Genomic DNA, 27,217 nt, shown 5'->3' on the forward strand with positions numbered 1-27,217 from the left:
GAAATTTGGTGCCATGACTCAGATCAAGGGACCTCCCTTAGGAGATCAATCCCCTGTCCTCCTGCTCCTTCAGCATTTATTCTCCAAAGGATATCGGGTATCCCCCTCCAAAGCTCAAATTTCTTCTCCATCCATTACCTACCTCAGCATAATTCTTCATAAAAACACACGTGCTCTCCCTGCCAGTCATGTCTGACTGATCTCTCAAACCCCAACACCTTCTACAAAACAACTCCTTTCCTTCCTAGGCATGGTTGGACACTTTCACTTTTGGATACCTGGTTTTGCATCCTAACAAAACCATTATATAAACTCACAAAAGGAAATCTAGCTGACCCCACAGATCCTAAACCCTTTCCCCACTCTTCTTCCCGTTCCTTGAAGACCGCTTTAGAGACTGCTCTCACACTAGCTCTCCCTGACTCATCCCAGCCCTTTCATTACACACAGCTGAAGTGCAGGGCTGTGCAGTTGGAATTCTTACACAAGGACTGGGACCACACCCTGTAGCCTTTTTGTCCAAACAACTTGACCTTATTGTTTTAGGCTGGCCTTCATGTGTCCATGCAGAGGCGGCTGCTGCCCTAATACTTTTAGAGGCCCTCAAAATCACAAACTATGCTCAACTCACTCTCTACAGTTCTCATAACTTCCAAAATCTATTTTATTCCTCACACCTGATGCATATACTTTCTGCTCCCCAGCTCCTTCAGCTATACTCACTCTGTGTTGAGTCTCCCACAATTACCATTGTTCCTGGCCTGGACTTCAATCCGGCCTCCCACATTATTCCAGATACCACACCTGAGCCCCATGACTATCTCTCTGATCCACCTGACATTCACTCCATTTCCTCATATTTCCTTCTTTCCTGTTCCTCACCCTGATCACACTTGGTTTATTGATGGCAGTTCCACCAGGCCTAATCACCACTCACCAGCAAAGACAGGCTATGCTATAGTATCTTTCACATCTGTCACTGAGGCTACCACTCTGCCCCCCTGAACTACCTCTCAGCAAGCTGAACTCATTGCCTTAACTCAGGTCCTCACTCTTGCAAAGGGACTATGCATCAATATTTATACTAACTCTAAATATGCCTTCCATATCCTGCACCACAATGCTGTTATATGGGCAGAAAGAGGTTTCCTCACTACGCAAGGGTCCTCCATCATTAATGACTCTTTAATAAAAACTCTTCTCAAGGCTGCTTTACTTCCAAAGGAAGCTGGAGTCATTCACAAAAGGGGCCATCAAAAGGCATCAGATCCCACTGCTCTGGACAACACTTATGCTGATAAGGTAGCTAAAAAAGCAGCTAGCGTTCCAACTTCTATCCCTCACAGCAGTTTTTCTCCTTCTCGTCAGTCACTCCCACCTACTCTCCCACTGAAACTTCCACCTATAAATCTCTTCCCACAGAAGGCAAATTGTTCTTAGACCAAGGAAAATATCTCCTTCCAGCCTCACTGGCCCATTCTATTCAGTCACCATTTCATAACCTCTTCCATGTAGGTTACAAGCCGCTAGCCTGTCTCTTAGAACATCTCATTCCCTTTCCATCATGGAAATCTATACTGAAGGAAATCACTTCTCAGTCTTCCATCTGCTATTCTACTACCCTCAAGGATTGTTCAGGCCCCCTCTCTTCCCTACACATCAAGCTCAGAGATTTCTCCCTGCCCATGACTGGCAAATTGACTTTACTCACATGCCCCAGGTCAGGAAACTAAAATACCTCTTGGTCTGGGTAGACACTTTCACTGGATGGGTAGAGGCCTTTCCCACAGGGTCTGAGAAGGCCACCGTGGTAATTTCTTTCCTTCTGTCAGACATAATTCCTCGGTTTGGCCTTCCCACCTCTATACAGTACGATAATGGACCAGCCTTTACTAGTCAAATCACCCAAGCAGTTTTTCAGGCTCTTGGTATTCAGTGCAACCTTCATATCCCTTACCATCCTCAATCTTCAGGAAAGGTAGAACAGACTAATGGTCTTTTAAAAACACACCTCACCAAGTTCAGCCTCCAACTTAAAAAGGACTGGACAGTACTTTTACCTCTTGTCCTTCTCAGAAATAGAGCCTTTCCTTGAGATGCTACAGGGTACAGTCAATTTGAACTTTTATATGGATGCAGTTTCTTGCTTGGCCCCAACGTCGTCCCAGACACCAGTCCTCTAGGTGACTATCTTCCAGTCCTTCAGCAGGCTAGACAGGAAATTCGCCAGGCTGCCAATCTTCTCTTGCCTACTCCAGATCCCCAGCCATATGAAGACACCCAACCGTACAATCAGTTCTTGTTAAAAACCTGACCACTCAAACTCTACAACCTCTATGGACCAGACCCTACTTAGTCATCTATAGTACCCCGACTGCCATCTGCCTGCAGGATCCTCCCCACTGGCTTCACCATTCCAGAATAAAGCTATGTCCATCGGACAGCCAGCCTAATCCCTCCTCCTCCTCCTGGAAGTCGCAAGTACTCTCCCCTACTTCCCTTAAACTCACTTGCATTTCTGAAGAACAGTAATAACCCTCATGAGCCTAATACGTCTCTTCATTCTATTAGGTCTGTTCATCCTTACCCTACTCTTTGCAACAGGGCTTTATGCAGTCACCCCTACTACTTGGGCTGTGCCCCAAAAACTAGTCATCCCTACTATCTTCTGTCTAGTCATACTCCTATTCACCGTTCTCAATTACTCATAAATGCCCTGCTTTTGTTTACACTGCCCGTTTACAGTTTCTCTAAGCCATCACAGCTGATATCTCCTGGTGCTATCCCCAAACCGCCACTCTTAACTCCCTCTTAGAGTGGATAGATGATCTTTGCTGGCAGGGCATCCTCCAATACTTCCACCCTAATGAAGTTCTATTCTTTACTTTTACATTCATTCTCATTCTCATTCCCATGCTTATGCCACCCTTTACCTCTCCCCGGCTATCTCCACCACACTATCAACCTTACCCATTCTCTCCTAGCCGTTTCTAATCCCTCCTTAGCGAACAATTGCTGGCTTTGCATTTCCCTTTCTTCCTGCGCCTACACAGTTGTCCCCACCCACCTTACATACAGACTCGTCAACATCTCCTGTCTCCGTACACCTCCGAACTTCCTTTAACAGCCCTCACCTTTTCCCTCCTGAAGAATTTCTTTACTTTCTAGACAGGTCCAGCAAGACCTCCCCAGACATTTCACATCAGCAAGCTGCCGCCATCCTCCACACTTACTTAAAAAACCTTTCTCCTTCTATCAACTCTACTTCACCCATATTTGGATCCCTCACAACACAAACTACTATTCCTGTGGCCGCTTCTTTATGTATCTCTCGGCAAAGACCCACTGGAATTCCCCTGGGTAACCTTTCACCTTCTCGATGTTCCTTCACTCTTTATCTCCAAAGTCCAACTACACACATCACTGAAACAATTGGAGCCTTCCAGCTCCATATTACAGATAAGCCCTCTATCAATACAGGCAAACTTAAAAACATTAGCAGTAATTCCTGCTTAGGAAGACACTTACCCTGTATTTCACTCCATCCTTGGCTACCTTCCCCTTGCTCATAGGACTCTCCTCCCAGGCGCTCTTCTTGTTTGCTTATACCCAGCCCCAAAAATAACAGTGAAAGGTTGCTCATAGATACTCAATGTTTTCTCATACACCATGAAAATCAAACCTTCCCCTCTATGCAGTTACTCCATCGGTCCCCATTACAACCTCTGATGGCTGCCACGCTAGCTGGATCCCTAGGAGTCCAGGTACAAGACACTCCTTTCAGCTCTCCTCATCTTTTTACTTTGCATCTCCAGTTTTGCCTCGTACAAGGTCTCTTCTTCCTCTGTGGATCCTCTACCTACACGTGTCTACCTGCTAATTGGACAGGCACATGCACACTAGTTTTCCTTACTCCCAAAATTCAGTTTGCAAATGGGACCAAAGAGCTCCCTGTTCCCCTCATGACACCAATACAACAAAAAAGGGTTACTCCACTAATTCCCTTGCTTGTTGGTTTAGGACCTTCTGCTTCCACTATTGCTCTCGGTACTGGAATAGCAGGCATTTCAACCTCTGTCACGACCTTCTGTAGCCTCTCTAATGACTTCTCTGCTAGCATCACAGACATATCACAAACTTTATCAGTCCTCCAAGCCCAAGTTGACTCTGTAGCTGCAGCTGTCCTCCAAAACTGCCAAGGCCTTGACTTACTCACTGCTGAAAAAGGAGGACTCTGTATATATATATTTTTTTGAGACGGAGTCTCGCTCTGTTGCCCAGGCTGGAGTGCAGTGGCTGGATCTCGGCTCACTGCAAGCTCCGCCTCCTGGGTTCACACCGTTCTCCTGCCTCAGCCTCCCGAGTAGCTGGGACTACAGGTGCCCGCCACCTTGCCTGGCTAGGTTTTTGTATTTTTTAGTAGAGACGGGGTTTCACCAGGTTAGCCAGGATGGTCTCGATCTCCTGACCTCGTGATCCGCCCGTCTCGGCCTCCTAAAGTGCTGGGATTACAGGCTTGAGCCACCGCGCCCGGCCGATTCTGTATATTTTTAAATAAAGAGTGTTGTTTTTACCTAAATCAATCTGGCCTGGTGTATAACAACATAAAAAAACTCAAGGATAGAGCCCAAAAACTCGCCAACCAAGCAAGTAATTATGCTGAACCCCCTTGGGCACTCTCTAATTGGATGTCCTGGGTCCTCCCAATTCTTAACCCTTTAATATCTATTTTTCTCTTTCTTTTATTTGGACCTTATTTCTTCTGTTTAGTTTCTTAATTCATCCAAAACCATATCCAGGCCATCACCAATCATTCTATACGACAAATGCTCCTTCTGACAACCTCACAATATCACCCCTTACCACAAAATCCTCCTTCAACTTGACCTTTCCCACCCCAGGTTCCCACGCTGCCCCTAATCCCACTCGAAGAAGCCCTGAGAAACATTGCCCATTATCTCTCCATGCCACCCCCCAAAAAATTTTCGCCGTCCCAACACTTCAACACTATTTTATTTTTCTAATTAATATAAGAAGACAGGAATGTCAGGCCTCTGAGCCCAAGCTAAGCCATCGTATCCCCTGTGAACTGCACAGATACATCCAGATGGCCCGAAGCAATGAAGAATCACAAAAGAAGTGAAAATGGCCAGTCTCTGCCTTAACTGATGACATTACCTTGTGACATTCCTTCTCTTGGCTCATCCTGGCTCAAAAGTTCCCCACTGAGCACCTTGTGACCCCCACCCCTGCCAGCCAGAGAACAACCCCCTTTGACTGTAATTTTCCACTACCTATTCAAATCCTATAAAACAGCCCCACCCCTATCTCCCTTTACTGACTCTCTTTTCAGCCTCAGCCTGCCTGTACCCAGGTGATTAAAAAGCTTTATTGCTCACACAAAGCCTGTTTGGTGATCTCTTCACATGGACACACACGAAAATTTCCTACACTAGGTTAGTAGTCACACAAAAGTAAAAACCTAACTTAGTATTATGTGTCTGAAACAATAACTGAGTCTTGGCCCATCCCAGCAGCCATACCTGAACCACTCATATAGACTGCTAAGTGTTCAAACTGTGTTCAAATAAGGCAAGCGCCAACCTGTACCCAACCCAGCTGTTTCTGTACCTCACGGCCGATTTCTGTAGGTCACTTCCCTGTTTTTGTTTATAAATCTTTATACTCCAGCACAGCACACGTAGCTGTGCTAGAGTCTCTGTGAATCCGCTGTGATTCTGGGGGCTGCCTGATTCGCAAATTGTTCATTGCTCAATTAAACTCTTTTAAATTTAATTCAGCTGAAGTTTTTATTTTATCAGTGCTGTCCTTGAGAAGAGAGAAGTGGCAGCACATGGGTCCAGAGTTTGTATCACTCACATCCCGATCCATTTTTCCTTTTTATGTGTTTAATTTGACATCTTATTCCCCCATGCAGCCCACTGGGTGGCATCTTGCAAAAATGAGAGGCTTTTGTCTATGGTGCCATGAAACAGAAAAGGAAGATTTTCTTTTATAACACAGCTTGGCCTCCACAGTTATAGCCCAGCGAACAGGGTCATCAAAAGCTGCTCTGCTCTTCTAGAAGCTGCAGAGAGAGGGAAACCAAAACCCTGGCATGCAGGCAAAATGGTAAGGATTTCTTACAGCCAGGGTCCCAGCCTCTCGCTCTCTGTGCAAACCAGTTAAGTAAATGGTTAAAAAAAAAAAAAAAAAAAAAATTCATCCCTGTTCCTCTCCTCTGCAAGGTTTTGATTAATGAGAAAAAAGATGTGTGAGACTAGTCTTAGGTTGTAGTGAATCTGCTGTACTTTGTGGTATGAATTTGTCATTCTGCGTTGTTCTGTCACAGAGGGGTTGCCACAGAATAGAATGTGGGCATAGGACCCCTACAAGTCTGCCGTTTGAGCCAGCCCAGCAGACTAGTCAGTTACAAACTTTGCTATGGGTCCCTGAAACAAAAATCAAATGAGGTTTCCCTCTTGTCTTGTTTCATGTCCTTGAGAGCTTGACTTTTTGACCATGTGGAGGTATTCTCTCTCAGTCTCTGCCATCCAGAGGGTGGAAATTTTCAAGTTCACGTAAGGCAGCCAGTCTGAAAGGACACATGATAATGTCATGGCTAGCCTTAAGGATTCTCTTAAGCAGTTAAAATCCTTTGCAAACTTTAAACTGTCTGCTCTAGATTACTTCTGGGAAGAACAATAGCAACTGCACCATACTGTAGCTCTGTGGCTAAGGCTTTGCCCTTTCATGACTAGTGGCATGGGTTCAATTCCCAGCTTAGGGAATGAGTCCTTTCTGGTTTGATATTTATGTGACCTTTGTCATTTATTTATTCTTTTTCCCTCCATTGTCTTTGTGACCATATGGGGGTACTCTCTCTCCATCTCTGCCATTCAGAGGGTGGAAATTTTCAGGGTCATGTCAGGCAGCTTGTGATTTTCTGTCTTGAATTTTCCTTTCTCTGAGCTATCTTGGAGGTGATTCTACATCTTGTAAAAACTGCTCGTAATCTCTTTGTAGACACTTTGTGCAGCCATGGTTAAATCATAACCTTAATTAAGGCTTATTGGATTTGTTAGGGAAGCAGGAACCTAGGAGAGCCAGAGTAACCCCATTTTAAGTTCAGCTCCATCTTCAGATTAACTGGGCATATTCCTTGCTGGTCACTACCCACAGTCAAAAGACATTGACAGTTGAGGAAACAGCCTAAGATACCAGCAAAGACACACTCCCACAATAGCAGAAAGTCCAGATTCCCAATACCCATAACAAAATATGCCTTCAAGATTGTTATAGTTATGGTTTGATGTATTCACACACTAAAACGTCAAGGATAGTTTTCTTTAAATCAACAGAATATAAATTTTGTCATGCTCTCTGCTCACCCTTACATAGACATGGCTTAGCTTAGCTTTTATATAGAGATGACCCCTATACGAGAAAAACTTAAGGATGCCCTTCTCTGTAGCGGAGTAGCTTTCAATAAACTCTCTCTTTTCACTGCACTCTGCCATTTGCCTTGAATTCCTTCCTGTGTGAGATCCAAGAACCCTCTCTTGGGGTCTGGATCAAGAGCCCTTTTTCTAGTAACAGTTGCACTTGGGAAAATCCCTTTCAGAGAATAAAAGGCTTAAATGCCAGAGGTGCTGGCTATTTGTCCCTAACAGCCAGATAATGGTCTGGCAATTAAAAATTTAAAAGGGTTTTTTTTAACGAGCTCTATGGTAAACAAGATTAATTAAAAGGGGATATCCAAGCTATATATACATTTAGAAGGCCATTACGCTTTTTTCTCTTCTTGGATCTTGTTTTTTTCAAAAAAGGGTTTTTGGGTTTGTTTGTGTTTTTTTTTTCTCAGTTGATTGAATTGTTTCTCCATTTACTCTGTCCTCTGGCACACATGCCCTCACTGCCCTGCATGAGAGGACTTAAGGTCATTTCTGACAGCCTGGAACTCCTTGAGAGAAACAGAAGAGGCACCACAAACTGCTGTTTTGGGAGAAACCTCTGTTTTCCAAGTAGAACCCAAAGAATTATAAGCAGACAGATACTTCTCAAAATCTGAGGCTCTGTTCTGTTTTAGTTACCTGATCTTTTTGACTTCTGGGGGCATCAGAAATTATTTTGCATTATTTAGAAAAGTTGAATCTTAATGTGCAATAGCTAAATAAGAGGCATATATTTTTTTAAATGTACAATGGCAGTTGCTTACAGTGAGTGGCTATTACTACAGGGTGATACTCCTTTCTTTGTGTGTTTACCTAAAAAGCCATGCTCTTGGGCACCTAGAAGGTATGAAATGGAGGATGGGCTGATTACAGAGCAGACTAATTGAGGTTGGGTTGTCCAGCAGCCTTGGGGAAATGTCTGTACAATAAAATACGCTGTGAAAGCATTGCACTGTCTTGTCTCACAGCACTTCCCTTTTTCGGGGTCCCAGTATTTGGTGTAAAAATGGGATCCTTGGTTTTGGGAGATCTGTTCTGCCTTCCAGCTGTGCCCAACTACTAGGCCCTAAAAACTGCATGCTTTCCTGGCCTTGTTCTTTAAAAGGCTCCACTCTGAACCCGATTTAAAACCTTACATCTTTAAAGAAATCTCTACATGTAATGGTATCTGTTTTTCCTGTCCGTCTCACCTAAACTTTTACTCACACCATTTCTCTCTTGGTTTAAGTAAAATATAAATTACCTATCTTATTTCACCTAAGAATTGTCCCTTTTAAAACGCAAATTTAGAGTTACCTCACTGATAATTATTTAGGGCAGAGGACAGATAATCAAAAGATTGATGGTCTATCTAAAATAAAATAAGAAAGAAATCTTGGCCAGGTGTGATGGCTCACACCTGTAATCCCAGCACTTCGGGGGCCTGAGGTAGGTAGGTCACTTTAAGCCAGGAATTTGAGACCAGTCTGGCCAACATGGTGAAACCCCATTTCTACTAAAAATACAAAAATTAGCCAGGCATGGTGGCATGCACCTGCAGTCCCAGCTACTTGGGAGGCTGAGGCAGGAGAATCGCTTGAACCCAGGAGGCAGAGGTTGCAGTGAGCCAAGATCACACCACTGCACTCCAGCCTGGGCGACAGAAAGAGACTCCATCTCAAAAATTAATTAAAAAAAAAGAAAGAAAATCTTAAAAACTGGCAAATGAAGAATCTTATAACTCTACCAGATCTGCTTCTCTGTCTGTGTATTTATACGTGTCATGTATGTGATGTCTTATTACCAAAATATGTAAAAGACCTCCAATGAATTGGCTTAAAGAAAAATAAATGCTTAAATAATATATTTTATCAGAAAAACAAACACTTTAATGCCCTTTAGTTCACATGGCTTTAGTAATCTTTGGTAAATCAAGACAGTTTTAAAGACTACAAGTAAAATAAAATTAAAATGTCTTTAAAATTTAGGCATTCAGTCTAAATTAGGCAGGTCAGAAACTGCCCTTGCTAGGCGCTTTAAGGTTATAAACTGTTTCTATGACTTTTGATAACTGTTTGACTTGCCTGCTTTGTGGCCATTAGATTCTAGGTAAGGCCTGGAGATATATAGAATTAGCCACACTCCCTAGCTGTACTGGAAAAGAGTCACATATTATCTGTAGTTCCTGTGGCCCAGGCTTTGTACTTGGTAGAGAATTAAAATTGCATACACTAAAAATAAAAATTAAGTGTTTTTAATAAAAAGGCATGGGAATGTAGTTTTTAAAAGACAAACTAATTTTGTCTAATTTAGAGGGTTAAAGGATTGTTTGGGGTTAAAATAAAGATAGAATATAACTGAAAGTTTAAGCCAGTTGGAGAAGATTTGAGAAAGATTAATCTTGAAACAGAAATTCTGTGTATGAGCTAGTCGACTAAAATTAAAAAGGTATTATTTAGTTTTTCCATAAATTAAATATTAAAATAAAAGCTCTCTAACACAGGCCCAGAATCTGGGCTCATGTATCAGAACAATAGGGTTTTCCTGGAGCATTTATCTGCTCTTTAACAAAAAATTATAAAGGCTTATAAAAATCTTACCTTATGGTCAAACTGGTTAAAATTAGATAGATTTGTTTATAAAATGTTATTGAAATTAGCTTTAGTATTAATATACTAATGCAAAGGTAAAATTTGGTTTTCCCTTTTGAGCAAGATTTTCATTCGCCTACAGGAAAAAGAAAGAGACAGACTTTTCCTTTTTTTTTTTTTTTTTGGCAGTGGGGACAGAGTCTTGCTCCAGCCAGTCAGCCAGGCTGGAATACAATGGCATGGTCTCAACTCACTGCAACCTCCACCTCCTGAGTTCAAGTGATTCTCCTGCCTCAGCCTCCCAAGTATCTGGGACTGCAGGCATGTCCACTACACCTAGCTAATTTTTGTATTTTTAGTAGAGATGGGGTTACACTATGTTGGCCGGGCTGGTCTCAAACTCCTGACCTTGTGATCCACCCACGTCGGCCTCCCAAAGTGCTGGGATTACAGGCGTGAGCCACTGTGCCCAGCCATGCTGTCTTTATTGGGTCTGTTTATTTGGAAAGCTGAGTCCTCTCTCTATGAAAGACTAAAGGATTTTTGCTGTTTAGAAATATTTGAGTTAATCATGTTGGTTAAATAAATAAATTGTGGTCCTATTTTGTAATGTCAGATGTTTTAAATTTTGATATTTAACAAGCTTTCCAAAATCAAATCCTGAATTAAGCCTTTTTTGACCTAATTAACCGTTTTGTATAGTAGGTTCTCTGAAGTCCAAAAGAGACAAATGCAGCTTATTTGGTATATTAAAACCATACAGGAAACACTATACATTTAAAATGGTGTTTAGCATTTTTTAGATTATATTCATATAAATATGTGATTAATATGTATTCCAAAGTTATATAAGATTCCTATGATTCTGATATGCCTAAGTATCTGATATCAATAACAATTAAGATTGTTATGTTAAATTATTATGTGCCACAGAAATGACCAGATTTCCCTGTTGATTGCATCTTTAACTGTGGCTGTCTTAAGACTCTTGTCATCCACAGACAATCATCTTGTTTTGATCTATTCCAAAAGAAGGTTTATAATCAGCTACAGGATTCTTACGGATACTCTTGAATGCAGGTCTCTGACAACTTTGGCGATTGAGTCATTAGAATGGAGGGAAAAACTTGTAAGACCCTCTTGGAGAGCTAATGTGTCCGTAAATATCAAGCAGAACAGGAGTTAATTTCATGGACTAAACGAATAGGAGATTGAAATAATCTTTTTATGAACTTTCTTCCTGAAATGCTGCTGACACTTTTTGTTTTGTTTTTCAGAGTCAAGAAAACTTTTTTCCCTTTTAAACTATTTACAACTTTAAACAATTGAATAAACTATAACCTATAAGCAAAATTTTGAGCATGTTTCTTTCTCTCTACCTGATTTCTGCACAATTTGGAAACTATATGTGAGTATTCTTAACTTAGGGTAATATAGTTGTTTGCATACATGCAATAAGAATCTGTTTTATTTTGTAACAGGACACAACTGGGGAAACTGGTTATTTTATCAAGGCTTTGATGAGACTTACATGCTTTCATACCACTTTTCTAAAAACTGAGGTATAAAGACAATAAAAGTTCATTGGAAAAATTGCCCTCATATCCTGTCTATGCAGGCCTCGTACAGGGTTCCTGACCTATGGTAAGTAAAGAATCTCACTTTCTAACAGGTCCAGGAGCCCCAAGTTATCTATGGACCTCAAGAGGGGAGGAATTCACCCAATTCATAGAAGTGTTTGCAGGCACAGATAAATCCATAGCTAGGCTCATAGCTTTAAAAAGTCTAATCTGAGAATCCTTACGAAACAAAGTTCCAGCAAAGCCAATTAAAAAAAAAAAAAAGTATACACGGCAAATAATTACTCTTGCTGCACTTCATACAAATAATCAAAACAAGTATAATGAAACTAAAATTTATTTTGTAAATGCATCAGTCCTATCATAATTTGTCTTTGATAAAAATGAGAGACTGGAGAGAAAAAGAATATAATACACCTGTTGTAGGTTCTAGTCTTATCTGTCGTTTTTGAGCTTTTTAATATTATTTTTTGAGCTGCAAGTCTCCAAACCAACATTTTAAAAATTTTCTTCCACTTTTCTGATTTAAACTCAATGAAATTGCTACTACCTTTTTCCTAAGGCTCTGCAAACTAAGGCTTATTCTTTATAATACAAACAAAAAAACATGAAAAATTGCCACCACCCTCCTCCTCTGTAACTAAAGATGCTTTGAGCCTAATAACGCCCACCATTAACAGTTGTTTTTCTTTTGTTTCCATAGAAATGTCTCTTATTAAAAGTATGTTTGCCGTATATTTCAGACACCAGGAGACTCATTCTCTAGCCTATTCACTTAAATTCCAAATAGCATCTGATTTCTTCTCATAAGCACTGTTAAACTGGACTTAGGCAGTTTATTAATTATCACTGGGTGCTATTTGATTTTTAAAATAATTATTTGTTATATTCAACAGGCATACAGATGGTTAAAGTTTATGCCTTCCAGACTTCAACAGTTCTAAGTTGAGCTAATGATAGCCCAAGGATTCCAACCTATACCATCCCAGGAGGATTCTAGTCCCTATAGGTCTCTAGAATAGTCAGTGAGAGATTTCTATGTTCCTCTGAGGTTAGGCCAGGACAACAACCCTGTTCAGCATAGCTGTTCAGTATAGCTTCAGAAGATGAGATCTTCAGTCCTTTTTCCTTAAGAATAATGAGAGTTAAATCTCTCAGAGGGGAATGAGACAGTAAGGAAGGGGCTTGGCTTCAGCTCACACCCACTAGAGAGTTCTTTCATGCATTCCCACTGATCTCAAAACCCATAACACTACCTCACCAATGCATATCCACTAATAGTCATACAAAGAAAACAACCATTCTGTATTGTTCTTCTGTGCTCTTATATGTTTAACCATGCCTTCTACTTAAACAATTCCAGACACTGGCCTTGGGAGATCCAAAATTAAACTAAGGTTGCTGAGTCTCCCACCTCAGGAAGGAATGCTGAACAACTGATTTACAGCCTTGTTGCCACTGGCCAGACCAGCAGGTGACCCATAACTCAAGACAACCATCACAACCAGCTTTGCTGACCTGCATACTCTACCCCTAACATGCATTGCCCAACCCAGCCTCTATACTCTACCGCTGATTTCAATTCCCGTGCTTTGGCTTAAAAAAATAAATCCTACCAGCTTTTTGGGGGGAACCAGTTGGAGGATTCTTGTGCCTCCACTGTCTCCCTTGCACTTGAGAACAAATCCTGAAAATAAAGCCTTATCTAGGAAGTCCTCTTGGCCCCATATTAATTTCCCTTACATGGAAAGCCAAGGAACCTGTGGTCTGTAACATATGTATATACATTACGTGTATGTGGTATCTTACTTCCAGAGAATATTGCCAAATTACTTTAGAAAATTCCTTAAGAGACCTCTATTCTAAATGGGTTTTGTGAAATAAGTAACTCAAAATCGAAGCTGTTGGAACTTTAAAATATTTAAGGGAATGTGATTATGGGACCTGAGTCACGTAAACAGGCAGCTGCAACCTAGGCAACTGTAACCTTGTTTCTCTGATTGCAGATTAGCCTTTTTTCTTACTTACATTATTTTGTAAAATGTAGTAAATGACTAAATTGAGCCAGGGAAGACTCCTTCCTTTTTTTTTTTTTTTGGAGTGTGTGTGTGTGTGAGTGTGTGTGTGTGTGAGTGTGTGTGTGTGTGTGTGTGTGTGTGAGAGAGAGAGAGAGAGATGGAGTCTTGCTCTGTCTCCCAGGCTGGAGTGCAGAGCCGCAATCTTGGCTCACTGCAACCTCCGCCTCCCGAGTAGCTGAGAATGCAGGCACACGCCACCATGCCCAGCTAATTCTTGTATTTTCAGTAGAGACAAGGTTTCATCGTGTTGGCCAGGCTGGAACTTCCTCTTTCCTCTCTCACAGAGACTTCATGACTATCATATTGTCTAGGATGAAATGTTAAATATACTTTTTTAAATTGGAAAGGCAATGAAAACTAGCTGTATGGAAATGAAAACAAACTGTAACTAGCTAAATTGTTGCAATTTATAAACCACCCTTGTGCAGAAAATGTTATAATCCTGCTCAATTTCTTTGTTTTCTGCCTATATAAGCAAGGCCTTAACTTTTAACTGCAGAGCACTGACCCCATTTCTCTGAAGTCTAGGTTTGCTGAATGGCCATTCCCAGCTTTTTGCTTAAATACATGCTTTAAAACTGGTTTCTGATCCTTTTGATTAATTCAGATTGACAGTTGCAAAACATAGACACTTACATGTTAAATTAAGTCTAGCCTAGCACTGTCTTCTTACATATTCTAAGTTTGGCCCAATGGTTTCTATTCATACACAGTGAACTGTAACCTAACTGCATGTATAAACAGATCGTAACCTACTCTTGTGCCAATCACTGACTTTTGGCCAATCAAAGGCAGCCAACTGTTAATAAGGCAAACACCAGGATGTAACCAATCTGGCGGTTTCTGTACCTCATTTCCATTTTCTGTACATTGCTTTTCTTTTCCTGTCTTTTTTTTCCACCACATGGCTATGCTGGAGCCTTTCTGAATCTATTCTGGTTCAGAGACTGCCTGATTTGAGTTGTCCTTTGCTCAATTAATCTCTGTTAAATATAATTTGTCTAAGGTTTTTATTTTAACATATACAAATAAAATATTCCTAAAACTCTCAGAAACACAGGAACTAACCCAAATGATTTCAAGTGTATGTGATTTCAGTAAATCTGTAAATGAGACAAGTATAATATTGTCGTTTTAATAAAAACATCTGTGTTTTCAGAATTATCAGCATTGAGTACCATGCTGAGCACATGTTTTGCTCTTACCTGGGCTTACTACTCAAATAAACTAATATATTTACCAATGTTTAAGACTTTAGAATTTACAGATTTGACTTTAATTAAATAGAATCATTATTCTGACATAGTTTATATCAACAGTAATTGTGTTTTATAATGTTTCTCCTTAGACGTAGTTTTCAAAATCTTTTTGGTAACTTGAAACCTTAACGGTATACTAAGTTAAATTAAATGGCAGATATTCATTGAAAATCTAGATCACTTCTAAGTAGGATAAAATATTAACACATTAATTGCTGATCATAAGTTTAACTGCTTTTAGCTTCTTATTTTTTACAGATACTAAAGACATTTGGGTTTGTTAAAAAGGATGTTCTTTTTGCCACACTGGGGAATCGTACTAAGAAGAAGAATATGCCTCTAGAAATTGTGAGATGGTATATTCACAAACTTTGCTGAAATGCCAAAAAATACTGATATACAACCGGCAATTCACAGTTGTCTACTTAATAGTTTTCTCTGGAAAATAAAGGATAATAAGGGTTGAAAATTATAATCAATCATATGTAAACTGAACTACTAGATATAATCAGGATGAAGGAAAAACCTCTGTATGCAAAGTATTCAAGTAACGTAGAATGTGGTTTTGTTATGGGGAAAAGAGCAATTCTTTCCTAAAGGAGTTGTTTATTCATCATTCCTGAATGAGGAAGAGGAAAGGCTCAAAACCTGAAAGGGAAGTGCAGGGAAGACAGAGAAAGAAAATTTTATCTTGTGTGGTCATGTAGGCTAAGATTGAATAGATTTATGTAAGATTTTTAAATGAGCTTTAATATTAACAGTATACTGATGCAAAACTAGAGTTTCATTTTCTCTCTCTTAAAAAAACAATATTTTTTAGATTATCTTATTACTGTTCTTAATAAGAGGTTGTAAAAGGTTTCTCTTTACCTTTTGAAAAACCTGCCTAGGAAACTACCAGTCTGAATATTTGTGTCCCCGCAAAGTTCTTATGGTGAAACCTAATCACCAATGTGATGATGTTAGGAGGTGGGGCCTACTGGGAGGTGACTAGATCATGAGGACAAAGCCCTTGTGAATGAATGCCCTTGTAAAAGGGACCCCAGAGAGCTTGCCCCTTCCACCACATAAGGACACTGCCAGAAAGCACTATCTATGAATCAGAACGTAGACCCTCACCAGACACTAAATCTGCCTTGATCTGGGACTTTCCAGCCTCCACAACTGTGAGAAATTTGTTGTTTATAAGCTACCCAGTCTATGGTATTTTGCTATTGCAGCCCAAACAAACTGAAGAAACTAAGACAGAAACAAAGACTCTGTGTCGTATCAGAATAATTTCCTATGATTTTTTTTTTTTGAGATAGGGTCTCACTCTGTCACCCAGGCTGGAGTGCAAGTACATGATCATAGCTCACTGCAGCCTCAACCTCCCGGTGATCCTCTCATCTCAGCCTCCCAAGTATCTGGGACTACAAGTGTGAGCCAACATACCAGGCTAACTTTTTAAAAATTTTTTGTAGAGACAAGGTCTCCCTAGGTTGCCCAGGCTGATCTCAAACTCTTGGGCTCAAGTGATCCTCCGACCTCGGTCTCCCAAAGTGCTGGGATTACAGACATGAGCCACCACTCCTGGCCTTCCTGTGCTTTTTGTCTTTATCATGTCCTAGATTATTTAAGAGAACCAAGTTTTCTAAATGTTAAAAGAGCTAAGTTTTGTTTCTCTTTTTGTTTCTTACAATTGTGTTACTCCCCGTATTTACTTTTGAAATCTCTTGGTATCATATACGTTAAATAAATAGCTAAGAATTATTTCACAGTGACCTGTAATGTTGGTTAATCAAGTATTCAAATCTTTTGACATTTCTGATAACTTTTGGTATTTTGCCTTTCCAAAGCCAAATCCTAAATAAAATCCTGGTCTTGAACTGACTGAAGTTTCCCAGAGAGACCCTTGAAAATCTCAAAGGATTTGTTCTTACCTATAAAAAGATATGCTAAACTAATTAGGTTTATTTGATATGTTGAATTCTATGGAAAGCATTGCCAAATAAAAAGAGATGTTTAACTGTCCTTAGGTTACATTTGTATAGGTAAATGTTATGAATATAAATATTTCGTGAATTATATAAAGTTCCTAGAAATTTGTCAATGCCCTTGTTGGCATGATACATCTTTATGCTTCTTTGTCTGATGGTAGACAACAATGACAAAACATTATCAGTTATCATTTTGTTATTATTTTAATGTTTCATGCTACAGAAACAACAAAACTGCCTTGTCAACTGTGTCACAGTGAACTTTCAGCCCATCTTTAACTATGACTATTTTCAGATAGTAATTGTTATCTGATGTTTTTCTGAAAACTCTTGCAATCAGCTACTAGCAAGAACGCTTATTTTCAACATAAACAGATTGTCTCTGAGATCCGTGGAAAGGACTATGACAGATACTCTGGAGTACAGGCTTCTGGTGACGTTGCTTAAATAATTGAGATCATACCATTGGACTGAGTAAGGATTGCCAGAACTCTAGTGGAGCAGCTAATGGGTTCATTAACTGCTAACTCAATCAAGCAGAACAAGACTGAATTACATAGGACTGAATGATAAATGATTATAATTTGTATCATTTTTTGTTTAGAACATTGCTAGTTTTTCAATCAATGTTCTGTTTTTCAGATACAAGGAACCCCTTTCTCTTTTCTCCTAAGCTATCTATTACTCACAATAATTTGGTAGATTTATACCTTTGTAAACAAAAATGAAATATATCCTTTTCCTCTCTAGTTGATTCCTCCAGAATTCAGAAGCTCTTATTGAATATTCTTATTTTCATAGCATTATAGCTATTTGCATAAGTTGAATAAGAATCTGTTCTGCTTTTAACAGGACATAATTGGGAAACTTGGTTATGAAACCGCCTTTGCAAAAATGATAACAGTGAGAAAATAATGACAGTGGAGGAGATCGGATCTAGCCAACCTCCCTCTTGCCTTTAGCATTTAAGCTGCCAAGCTAGCTTTGGGAGACATTTAGCTTATAGTTTAAATGATAGTAGCCCTTCCCCAAACTTCAAATGCCTTTCTAAAGAGACCACAAGGCTAGGAGGAGGAAAAGGAGCCTGAATTCTGCTAAGGTATAGACATAAATGGTTGCCAGCTGTTATTCTAGAGGTCACAATTTATGCAGCTTCTCCAGTTATTCCTGCAGATAACATCACTATGGTAGAACCTAAGATTAGCCTTTTGAGACAGCTTTTCATGTTTTTTGCATGTCTGACACCCATGGCTCCACCTGGAGCTGCCAGCCCCTCCTGTGTCCCCACCCATAATCAACTCAGCATAAGAGGACAGCTTCAACTCCCTATGATTTCATCTCCAACCCAACCATCAGCAGCAGCTAGCACCCACTGCCTAGCCACCCCGACTCCTTCCTCCAAATTGGCTTTGAAAAACCCCTAACCTACAAGCCTTTGATGAGACTGATTTGAGCAATAACTCAGTCTCTTGTGTGGCACGGCCAGCCTCATGTCAATTAAACGCTTTCTTTACTCAATTCCGTGAATTGATGTTGTTTGTGCAGCAGGCAGGAAGAACCCATCAGGCAGTTACAGTTATATTACCAAGCCTTTGCAGAATGTCATATTTGTGAATTGTGTGGAACCTGATATGACTAAACAGTTTTAAGGAACCAAGATTGACTTTATGGAGCCAGTGTTTTCAAAGCCCTCTTGGAAAAACTGATCCGATAACTGCATTACAGAATTCTCAGCCTTACGGGTGAGTAAAAAGGTCACTTCCTAGGAAACTTAGAATATTTGGGAGACTTCAAGGAGAAAGGAATTCACCCAAATCTATAAGTATTGCAGATGAAATCTGATGACAAGTTCTTGGCTTGACTTCTAGCATCAAGAAACTTTTAAAATTCCAATCTGAGATTCCTTGTAAGAGTTCCGGCAATGCAAACTTTGAAAAGCCCTAAATGGTCAATTACCATCTTGCCGTGCTTGTGCAAATGATCAGACCAAATTAAATGAGACTAATTTTGTAACCAAAAGTAGTCTTACTTTGATTATCTTTGGTCAAAGTGCAGGTGATTGTAGAGAGAAATTTTATGTTTTGATGAAAAACTATAACCCCCCCTTGTGAGTGATCAGATTCTAGTCCTGTTCATGACCTTTGAGATATTTTTCACCTCTTGGTAAACTAGATCCTACTGTCTTGCCCATTTGGCCAGTAATTAACACAACTTTTCTCCTACCCACCTGACATGGCATCACTGAGAACTAAACCCTAACTTCCTAGATCATTATTAAGACTCTGGGTTATTTTCTTACAAAGCCCTAAAAGCTGAAGTGGGATAATATGATATAAAAATCAAAGGACTTATTGCTACAACAGTTTGGTCCACTCTGGAAGTTCACCAAACACTCATCTCCTTCTCTGCTGTGCTCTGGAAAATAACCGTAACTGTGACACTGATGTTCTCACTCTACCATCTAAACATGCTTCAAGACCAACATCTAGACATCTTCTCAACTGCCTGCCCTCCATACTCAAAACCTAGATTTATAATCTATCCCAACCATTAATCTGTGCTTTTCTGGTTCCTCGTTCTATGCTCTTGTTCCCCTCTGCAGATCTCTTACCTCACAATTTCTAACCCAAATCTTCCCTCTATAGCAATCAACCTAGCTTCTTTCATGTATGTTGAAACTTCAAGGGAAGTTTCAGACGAGGGAAATGTTATCCACTGAAACCCTAGAGTTGGTATAAAGATTATTTTAAAGTGAAAACATTTAAGCTAAAGAAGATGCAAAAAGAAATCTTATCTGAACTTCCATTATGTGATTCAAGCAGAGTCTCCAGAGAATACCTTTCTGTTATCCCCCTCCGAAGGAGTTTCCTATGAATTCAGCTGCTGTGGAGATAGCCCAGTTCTTGCCCAGCTCCCATGGCATTAAAAAACCCAATGGAACTTCCATACCTTCTCACTGAAGCCCTTAAGTAAACCGTTTGTTAAGTTTGATATAAATCTTGTATCTCTGGCTAATCAGGAAGTAATTTATTACTGAGATCTCCCACATGTACTCATAAATAAACTTTGTCTTCTCTCCAGTTAAACTATTATCAGTTAATTTGCAGGCCCCAAAACATCTGCACCTAAGTTGGAATAAGAAAAGTTTTTCTCTCAACATAATCATTTCTTCTCATTTTCCAGAAGCATGTCACATCAATCCTTCGCTATTCCAAGAGACATAATAACAGAAAACATATCAACACAGGCAAAGAATGTCAGTAAATGGGAAATTTCCATTAGGCAAAAATTCAATTTTCTAAGTGAGTCAGTAGGTGGCACCAAAGAAGAAAGAAGTACATCTCCATAAATGCACAGATCACTCTGAGTCCTAAAAATCCAATAAAAGTTACCCCTATAGATGGTCTGTGCTCTGTTTTATCCTTAAATGTCCTACTTTAGCACAGGTTTCTACTGAAAACTGCCTCAAGATCTCTTTGAAAGGAAATAAAAAATCACAAATGAAAATAAAACTGAAAATACTTGGAAAAAAACTTTCACGTATTACTGCCAAAACCTGATTCTGGACATCCACCTTTCTGGGTTAGACGCAAATTATATCATATTCAAAAAATATGGGTTGCTCACAGCAGCTTATGCCTGTATAATCCCAGCACTTTGGGAGGCTGAGGCAGAAGGATCGCTGGAGGCCAAGAGTCTGAGACCAGCCTGAGCAACATAGAGAGACCCCCATCTCTACCAAAACAATTTTTTAATTAGATGTATGTAGTGATACATGCCTATAGTCTCTGAGGTGAGAGGATCTCTTGAGCCCAGGAGTTCAAGGCTGCAGTGACTATGCCACTGCAGTCCAGCCTGGGTGACAAAGTGAGACCCTGTCTCAAAAAGAAGAAAAGGAGAAAAGAAACATGGGATCTTCTCAGATGTGATCCACTGAGGCAGAAGCAAGAGGATCAGCATAGAGAAATCTGTTCTTAAGCGAGAGGAATAGGTGCATTTTGTCTCACCCTGAACCTTTTTGGCATTTCAAATGGCAGGGCAGGGACTTCTATCATTCATCTGTAGATACATACATTATTAAAAAAAAGAAAAAAAGACATTTCCCCTAGTTGAATGGTAATCTTTCCCAAGATTCTAAGCCAAAAGGGGACTGAGCTCTAGTAACCTCATAGAAAGGCTTTTTTGTTGTTGTTTTCTTAATAAAAATATTTAGCTTCCCAGCTACTCCAGAGGCTGAGGCAGGAGGATCACTTGAGCCCAGGAGTTCAAGGCGGCCAGCCTGGGCAACATAGCAAGATCCCACTTCAAAAAAAAATCAGCAATGTCGAGAAAGAATAGTCCCTTAAATTCTTAAAGATACCTCACAAATGCATCTTGCCATTCTTCCTCATCCCAAATCAACATCGAAGCAGCACATCACCCAAGATATAGTTACCAAATTCGTTTAGCTATATTAATTAAAATAAGGAGAGATGTTCCTCCTCTGCAGACACTGATAATACCTGCATGGCTAAGGCAGCACTTCTCCCCAAGTCCTCCTCTCTAACAAGGTGTGAGCTGTAGGCCTCCACTTACCCTGGCAAATTCCATGGGTTTAGGAAGAAGGCACATGACCATGACATCGAAGCGAACATCACATACTGTCTTCAGCCACTTGGTGACAAACTGAGGCTTCAGCTTTTCCACCAGACTTCCCACTTCATCATCCATCATATATGCAGTGGAGTGAAACCACTGAAACACCATGGCCACCAGCCGGGCCAAGCTTTCTGTAGGCGTGTTTTCACTGGGTGTGCAGAGGCTCACCTAGAAGTATGTAGATTAGAATCTTGTTCAGTTTCCATCTGTCTTTACAAAATTATAACAGGTGCATTAAAATAAAATAAAATAAAATAAAATAAAATAAAAAGATATCCCAGATAATCCGTTTGAAATATGCAGTCTTAAAAACAGGGATCGCTTATCCAGAAACTGTGTTCCTTCCTACAGGTATAGATGGATTGCAACAACCATTTTCCCTCAAGATTTCACCTTCCAATTAAGCATTTTCTCCTACAAGAAATCCATTATATAATCTGCGCCAAATAAATGCTTCTCAAAAGTTAGGTCAACAAAATATTTCATCCATATCCTCAAGGAAAATAATGTATATACATTTCACTTCTAAAATGATCATATTTCACTAAGAATTTTGTATTAGTAATAATTCAGATACCTTGGAGTCCCCCAATTCACTATCATAAATAGACTTTTTATTTTTATTTTTATTTTTATTTTTATTTTGAGACAGAGTCTTGCTCTGTCACCCAGGCTGGAGTGCAGTGGCGCGATCTTGGCTCACTGCAAGCTCCGCCTCCCCGGGTTCACACCATTCTCCTGCCTCAGCCTCCCGAGTAGCTGGGACTACAGGCACCCGCCACCACACCCGGCTAATATTTTCTATTGTTAGTAGAGACGGGGTTTCACTGTGTTAGCCAGGAGGGTCTCAATCTCCTGACCTCGTGATCTGCCTGTGTCAGCCTCCCAAAATGCTGGGATTACAAGCGTAAGCCACCACGCCCAGCCCATAAATAGACTTTTTAAAACATCATTCATTCATTTACTATGAACTAATCTTTTATTGAGTACTATGGCAGGGTCCAGGAATAAAATAAATAAATAAAGCATGGTCTTTGCCTTCAAAGAGTTCACAGTAGTAGCTATTGTGTCATTATATAATAACTTCTAGGAAGCAAGATATGTGAAATCAGCAATTAAATGCCAGTTTGGTAAAGACTCTTTCACGGAACAATGTGCAAGCATAATAGAGATACATCACTATAGAGACTGAATTAATGTCTCCAACAGGCAAAACAAAAGCCTGCTTCTCTGTAGCACTGGTAAATTCAGCTTGCTTGGGATGTTAGATCTGTATGTTTGATCTCTACTGAATAGATGTTGAAGTTAAATCAGTCAATAGCAATCATATTCCTTGCATTACTTTGGCTATAACTTCTCTGGTGTACACAGACTTACCATAAATATACAAAAAGCTCCACAGAGACTGAAGTTTCAAGAAAAATTTCATGTAGGTGATGGAATGTGAATTATCTATAAATGTTATTGAATCCAGTACTTGACAATATATACTAGCAACTTTCCTACTTGTACCAGTCTGATACTGTAGGTTTTAACACCTGGCTCTTCATCAAAATCAATGGCCAAGAGCTTCTTAAAAAATTCCCAAGATTCTGGAATGTGATATGGGCATTGTTAGTTTTTAAAAGCCTTCCTAGGTAAATCTAACATGCAGCTCAGGATTGAGAGCTACTGCCACAGAGAATTCAGTCCCTTTGCTAAGGTTAATTTTTCACTATTTACTCCTTTTAAAAGAACAGGAAAAATTCCTCATCAGTACAATTTTGGAATGAGAAATAAGAAAGTGGAGAATAGTTAACTTATTTTTCTTACTAAGAACCATATTCCGAATTGACTGAGCAGCCTCTGATCATGTTTATCATCGTCCTTGTTATCAAAGTCAGCATTATCCAGGGAATGGTGGGAAGAGGAGAGGCCCAGCTGCCGCCGCCGGTTCAGCTCATATTCTCGCTGCTCAGCATGGAACTCAGCTTCTTTCAACAAGCTGCCAAAGAGAAGTGTGATTTCAAGTTAGACTGTGAAAAAACACATTCTAGATCATGACCATTCAGAGGAAGTACCTCCTGAGTACTCAGGCACCCTGGATTGCTCTTCTTTAAATTGAGTACTGCGTTACTGAGTTACTGAGTACTGTGCATCATGAATTACTCCAGGATGCCTCATTCTATTTTCTTACTATTTTATGCTCCATTCCCATTTCAAAGATGAACAAACTGAGGCACAAAGAGACTAGTTCCTCCAATCAATTAGCATCAAGCAGAATTGATCCCATCTGACTTCTGGTTCACCAACCATCCCACTGTAAGTCAATGCTTCCTCTATATCTATCATGAAACTATCCAGACAGCAAATGCATGATACAAGGAAAGATAGAGGAGCTTGTACCCAAACGGAAAAATATTCACCATCCGGTATTCAAAGACACGAAAGTGAAACGGTGAAAATTCTTTTTTCCATTTGCTAAACAAGTACCAATTTTAAAAAAACAACACTTAGTATCGGTAAGTTTTATACATGGTGTTGGCATTGTAAATCCACACACATGCTCTGAAAAGCAACTTGCTAATGTATTAAGAGCCATGTAAATATTCATACCCCTTGAACCAAGGTACCTGACATCTGGTAATCTACCTAAGAAAATAAAAAATATAGGTACAGTACTATGTACAAAAATATTTCTCAAAGAGTTACTTATAAAAGTAAAAAACTGGAAACAGTCTAAATATGTAATGATAAAGAAAAGTAAGTTATAGCTAGATGAATATTACATATCCACTAAAAATGATAAATATGGAAACTATGCAATGACATGGAGAAAAGCTAATAGTGTAATGTTATTTCAAAAAGAATTGTGGATACACTGTGATTATGGTTATAGAAATAAAACACACAGTTGAATAAAATTAGAACACAAGCAACACTGATGATGATGATAACAGTATGGCTGAGTGTTTTTATTTCTTTTCAAACTTCCCATAATGTTCGATTTGACAAACATTTATTGCATTTCTACTATGTGTCAGCCACTGGGATAAGAGAAACAGAAAAGACTTGGCCTCTATCTTTTAAAACTTAAATTCTAATTTTTTTTTTTTTTTTGAGACGGAGTCTTGCTCTGTCCCCAGGCTGGAATGCAGTGGCACGATATCAGCTCACTGCAACCTCCGCCTCCCGCATTCAAGTGATTCTCCTGCCTCAGCCTCTTGAGTAGCACAGGCGGGCACCACCACGCCCGGCTAATTTTTGTACTTTTAGTAGAGACAGGGTTTCACCATGTTGGTCAGGCTGGTCTCGAAATCCTGACCTCATGATCCGCCCGCCTCGGTCTCCCAAAGTGCTGGGATTACAGGCGTGAGCCACTGAGCCCGGCCATATTGGTTCTTTAATTAAAAAAAAAAAAAAAAAAAATCTTGTCTAGAGCCGGGCACAGTGGCTCAAACCTGTAATCCCAGCACTTTGGGAGGCCGAGGCGGGTGGATCATCTGAGGTCAGGAGTTCAAGACCAGCCTGGTCAACATGGTGAAACCCCGTATCTACTAAAAATATGAAAAATTAGCCGGGCGTGGGGGCGAGCAACTGTAATCCCAGTTACTCAGAAGGCTGAGGCAGGAGAATCGCTCGAACCGGGGAGGCGGAGGTTGCAGTGAACCGAGATCACGCCACTGCACTCCAGCCTGGGCGACAGACAGACTCTGTCTCAAAACAAAACAAAACAAAAACAAACAAGCAAACAAAACATCTTGCCTCGATGAGTATCAGACAAAAAAGTGAGCAAGTGTAGAAGTTATTTCAATTGCCTTTTTTTTTTTTTTTTTTTGGTCATGTGATAGAAGAAGAAAAAGCCAGTAGCCTGCAGGACCTGTCCCTGCTGTCCCTGTCTGACTCCACAGGGTCGTGGTTTATCCCGGTATGGAATTACCTGGAGTTGTCCCACACCTGTTTCCTGTGCAAGTAATTCGCGCTTGTCGCCTGCCCCGCCTCCTAACTGGTTAATGCTGCTGTCAGTCAAGTCAGGCCTACTCATATGCTTCACTCTGATTGGCCCCTTCACTTAGTTCCCCTAACGCCCTCTCCCCAAGGCTGTTAGTGAGCTCACCAAACCTTACCACAATGACATGCTTATGTTTTTCTAGTCCCTTCATAGGTAACTTAAGGGCAGAGACTATATTTTATTCCCTCCTGCCTCCCAAGTGCCCAGCATAGTGCCTGGCACATAACTGGCATCCGTAAAAATATTCATTGAATTCATGAATTAAAATAGCATCATTACAACACTGTGGGAAGGTGAGCAGCTGGGCTAAGGGAATTTGAGGTTGCATTAAATATGCACATCTCAGTGTGCGGAGGTTAGCTCAAAGCAAGGTGGAGTTGTCAGAGGTAGCTACTAAGAAACTGCATGTTACCTGATCACGGCCTCCACGGCGCAGACCAGCTCCTCAGCACCGCATTCCCGCGTGTTGATGGGCGGAGGGGAGGTCTGATAGAGGTGAGTCTCCGCAGCGGCCCCCACTTCATTACTATGATGATTTGAGTGGCACCTCTTGCAGTACCGAACAGGCCTGTTTCCGTGACGACCACAGCACCCTGCTGAGAAGCAGGTGACAACTGCTCTTCTAACGTGGGAACTGCAGTTCTAGAAGCCAAGAAAGTGAAATCAATTAAAATTGACCACCGAGGTAAACTTGGCTAAGAATCAGGGGCCACTCGAAGTGACAACACATTCAAGGGTCACTGGTTTCCAAAGCGCAGGTTATTCTCCCACCAGCTAGATTTCAGTCGTAGTTAAAAAATAAAGGGAGGAGTGTTTTCTATTCCTGTGAGTGGTAGAAATGCTCTAAATGTCAGTGGCACTGTGTTGGGAAGCCCTGTGTAAAGTGACCTTGGCCATGGGGGGAGGGAGGGGGAGGATACTTTCTGGATTATTTCAAGTTAATATTCCAAGAGTTTTCAGGAGAAATATAAAGAAAAAAACAGAACCACAGATCAAGAGAGTGCAACATCACAGCACATCAGGGAAGAAAAGAAATGATGTTAACTCCCAGAATAAACTCTTTCAAAATTATTTTATGCACCTCAAAGAGTAGCTTTCCACTGCAGCTCCTCTGTCCTTGTCGCATTCAAGGACAGGTAGATGCTGCATTCAAAGACAGGGACTGCGCTATGCCAAGGTGATGGCCTCAAACCAGGCTTTCCCATGTCCACCGGCCCTCTATGAAGACCACAGGGACGTACACAGCCAGAAATCTTCATAGAGTCAGCGTTGACATCAACCGCAGGAAGGGCACCACAAATGAAGTAACGGGAATGAGAAAAGTGGTGGAGGGTAAGATATTTCCAAGTTCAGGGGTGCTACATTCAAGCTGCCCTGGCGGGAGGCAGAGGAGTGAGGCAGCACCCACATGAAGCTATTGGAGACGTGCAAAGCCTATGAGAGATGCGACCACCACATAGTCGATGTCTCTTTCAACAGTGCTTGTGAAGATGTGAACACCCCCAAGAGGGCGTTAGACTCTAAGCCTTTATGAACTCGGAGCTTGTGAGAGGAGGGAGATAAAAGAATGAATTAATCTGTCTTCACCTAGAATTTAAAGGGAAAATATTGAGCTCAGGACAGTCTTTCTAGCCAGCATAGGATTCTCAAGGTAAGAAAACGTTTCAA

The 27,217-nt window shown here is 40.4% G+C and overlaps 2 protein-coding genes across 17 annotated transcripts in view; one reads left to right on the forward strand and one right to left on the reverse strand.

Annotated features, from left to right (window-relative positions):
• The window catches only part of LGMN (legumain), a 1,022,235-nt gene that overhangs the window by 157,051 nt on the left and 837,967 nt on the right, over positions 1 to 27,217 (forward strand). The window lies entirely within an intron of this gene.
• UNC79 (unc-79 homolog, NALCN channel complex subunit) overlaps positions 1 to 27,217 on the reverse strand; it is a 277,488-nt gene that overhangs the window by 143,521 nt on the left and 106,750 nt on the right. For all 16 annotated transcript variants that reach the window (XM_050798992.1, XM_050798985.1, XM_050798983.1 and 13 more), the window contains 3 exons: positions 25,962 to 26,191; positions 23,371 to 23,542; positions 21,496 to 21,726 (listed from right to left, as the gene is read on the reverse strand). In XM_050798992.1, coding sequence (XP_050654949.1) covers positions 21,496 to 21,726; positions 23,371 to 23,542; positions 25,962 to 26,191 — 633 coding nt within the window. The remainder of the gene's footprint in view (positions 1 to 21,495; positions 21,727 to 23,370; positions 23,543 to 25,961; positions 26,192 to 27,217) is intronic.

The sequence above is a fragment of the Macaca thibetana genome, chromosome 7 (assembly GCF_024542745.1).
Source record: "Macaca thibetana thibetana isolate TM-01 chromosome 7, ASM2454274v1, whole genome shotgun sequence".
Classification (NCBI taxonomy): domain Eukaryota; kingdom Metazoa; phylum Chordata; class Mammalia; order Primates; family Cercopithecidae; genus Macaca; species Macaca thibetana.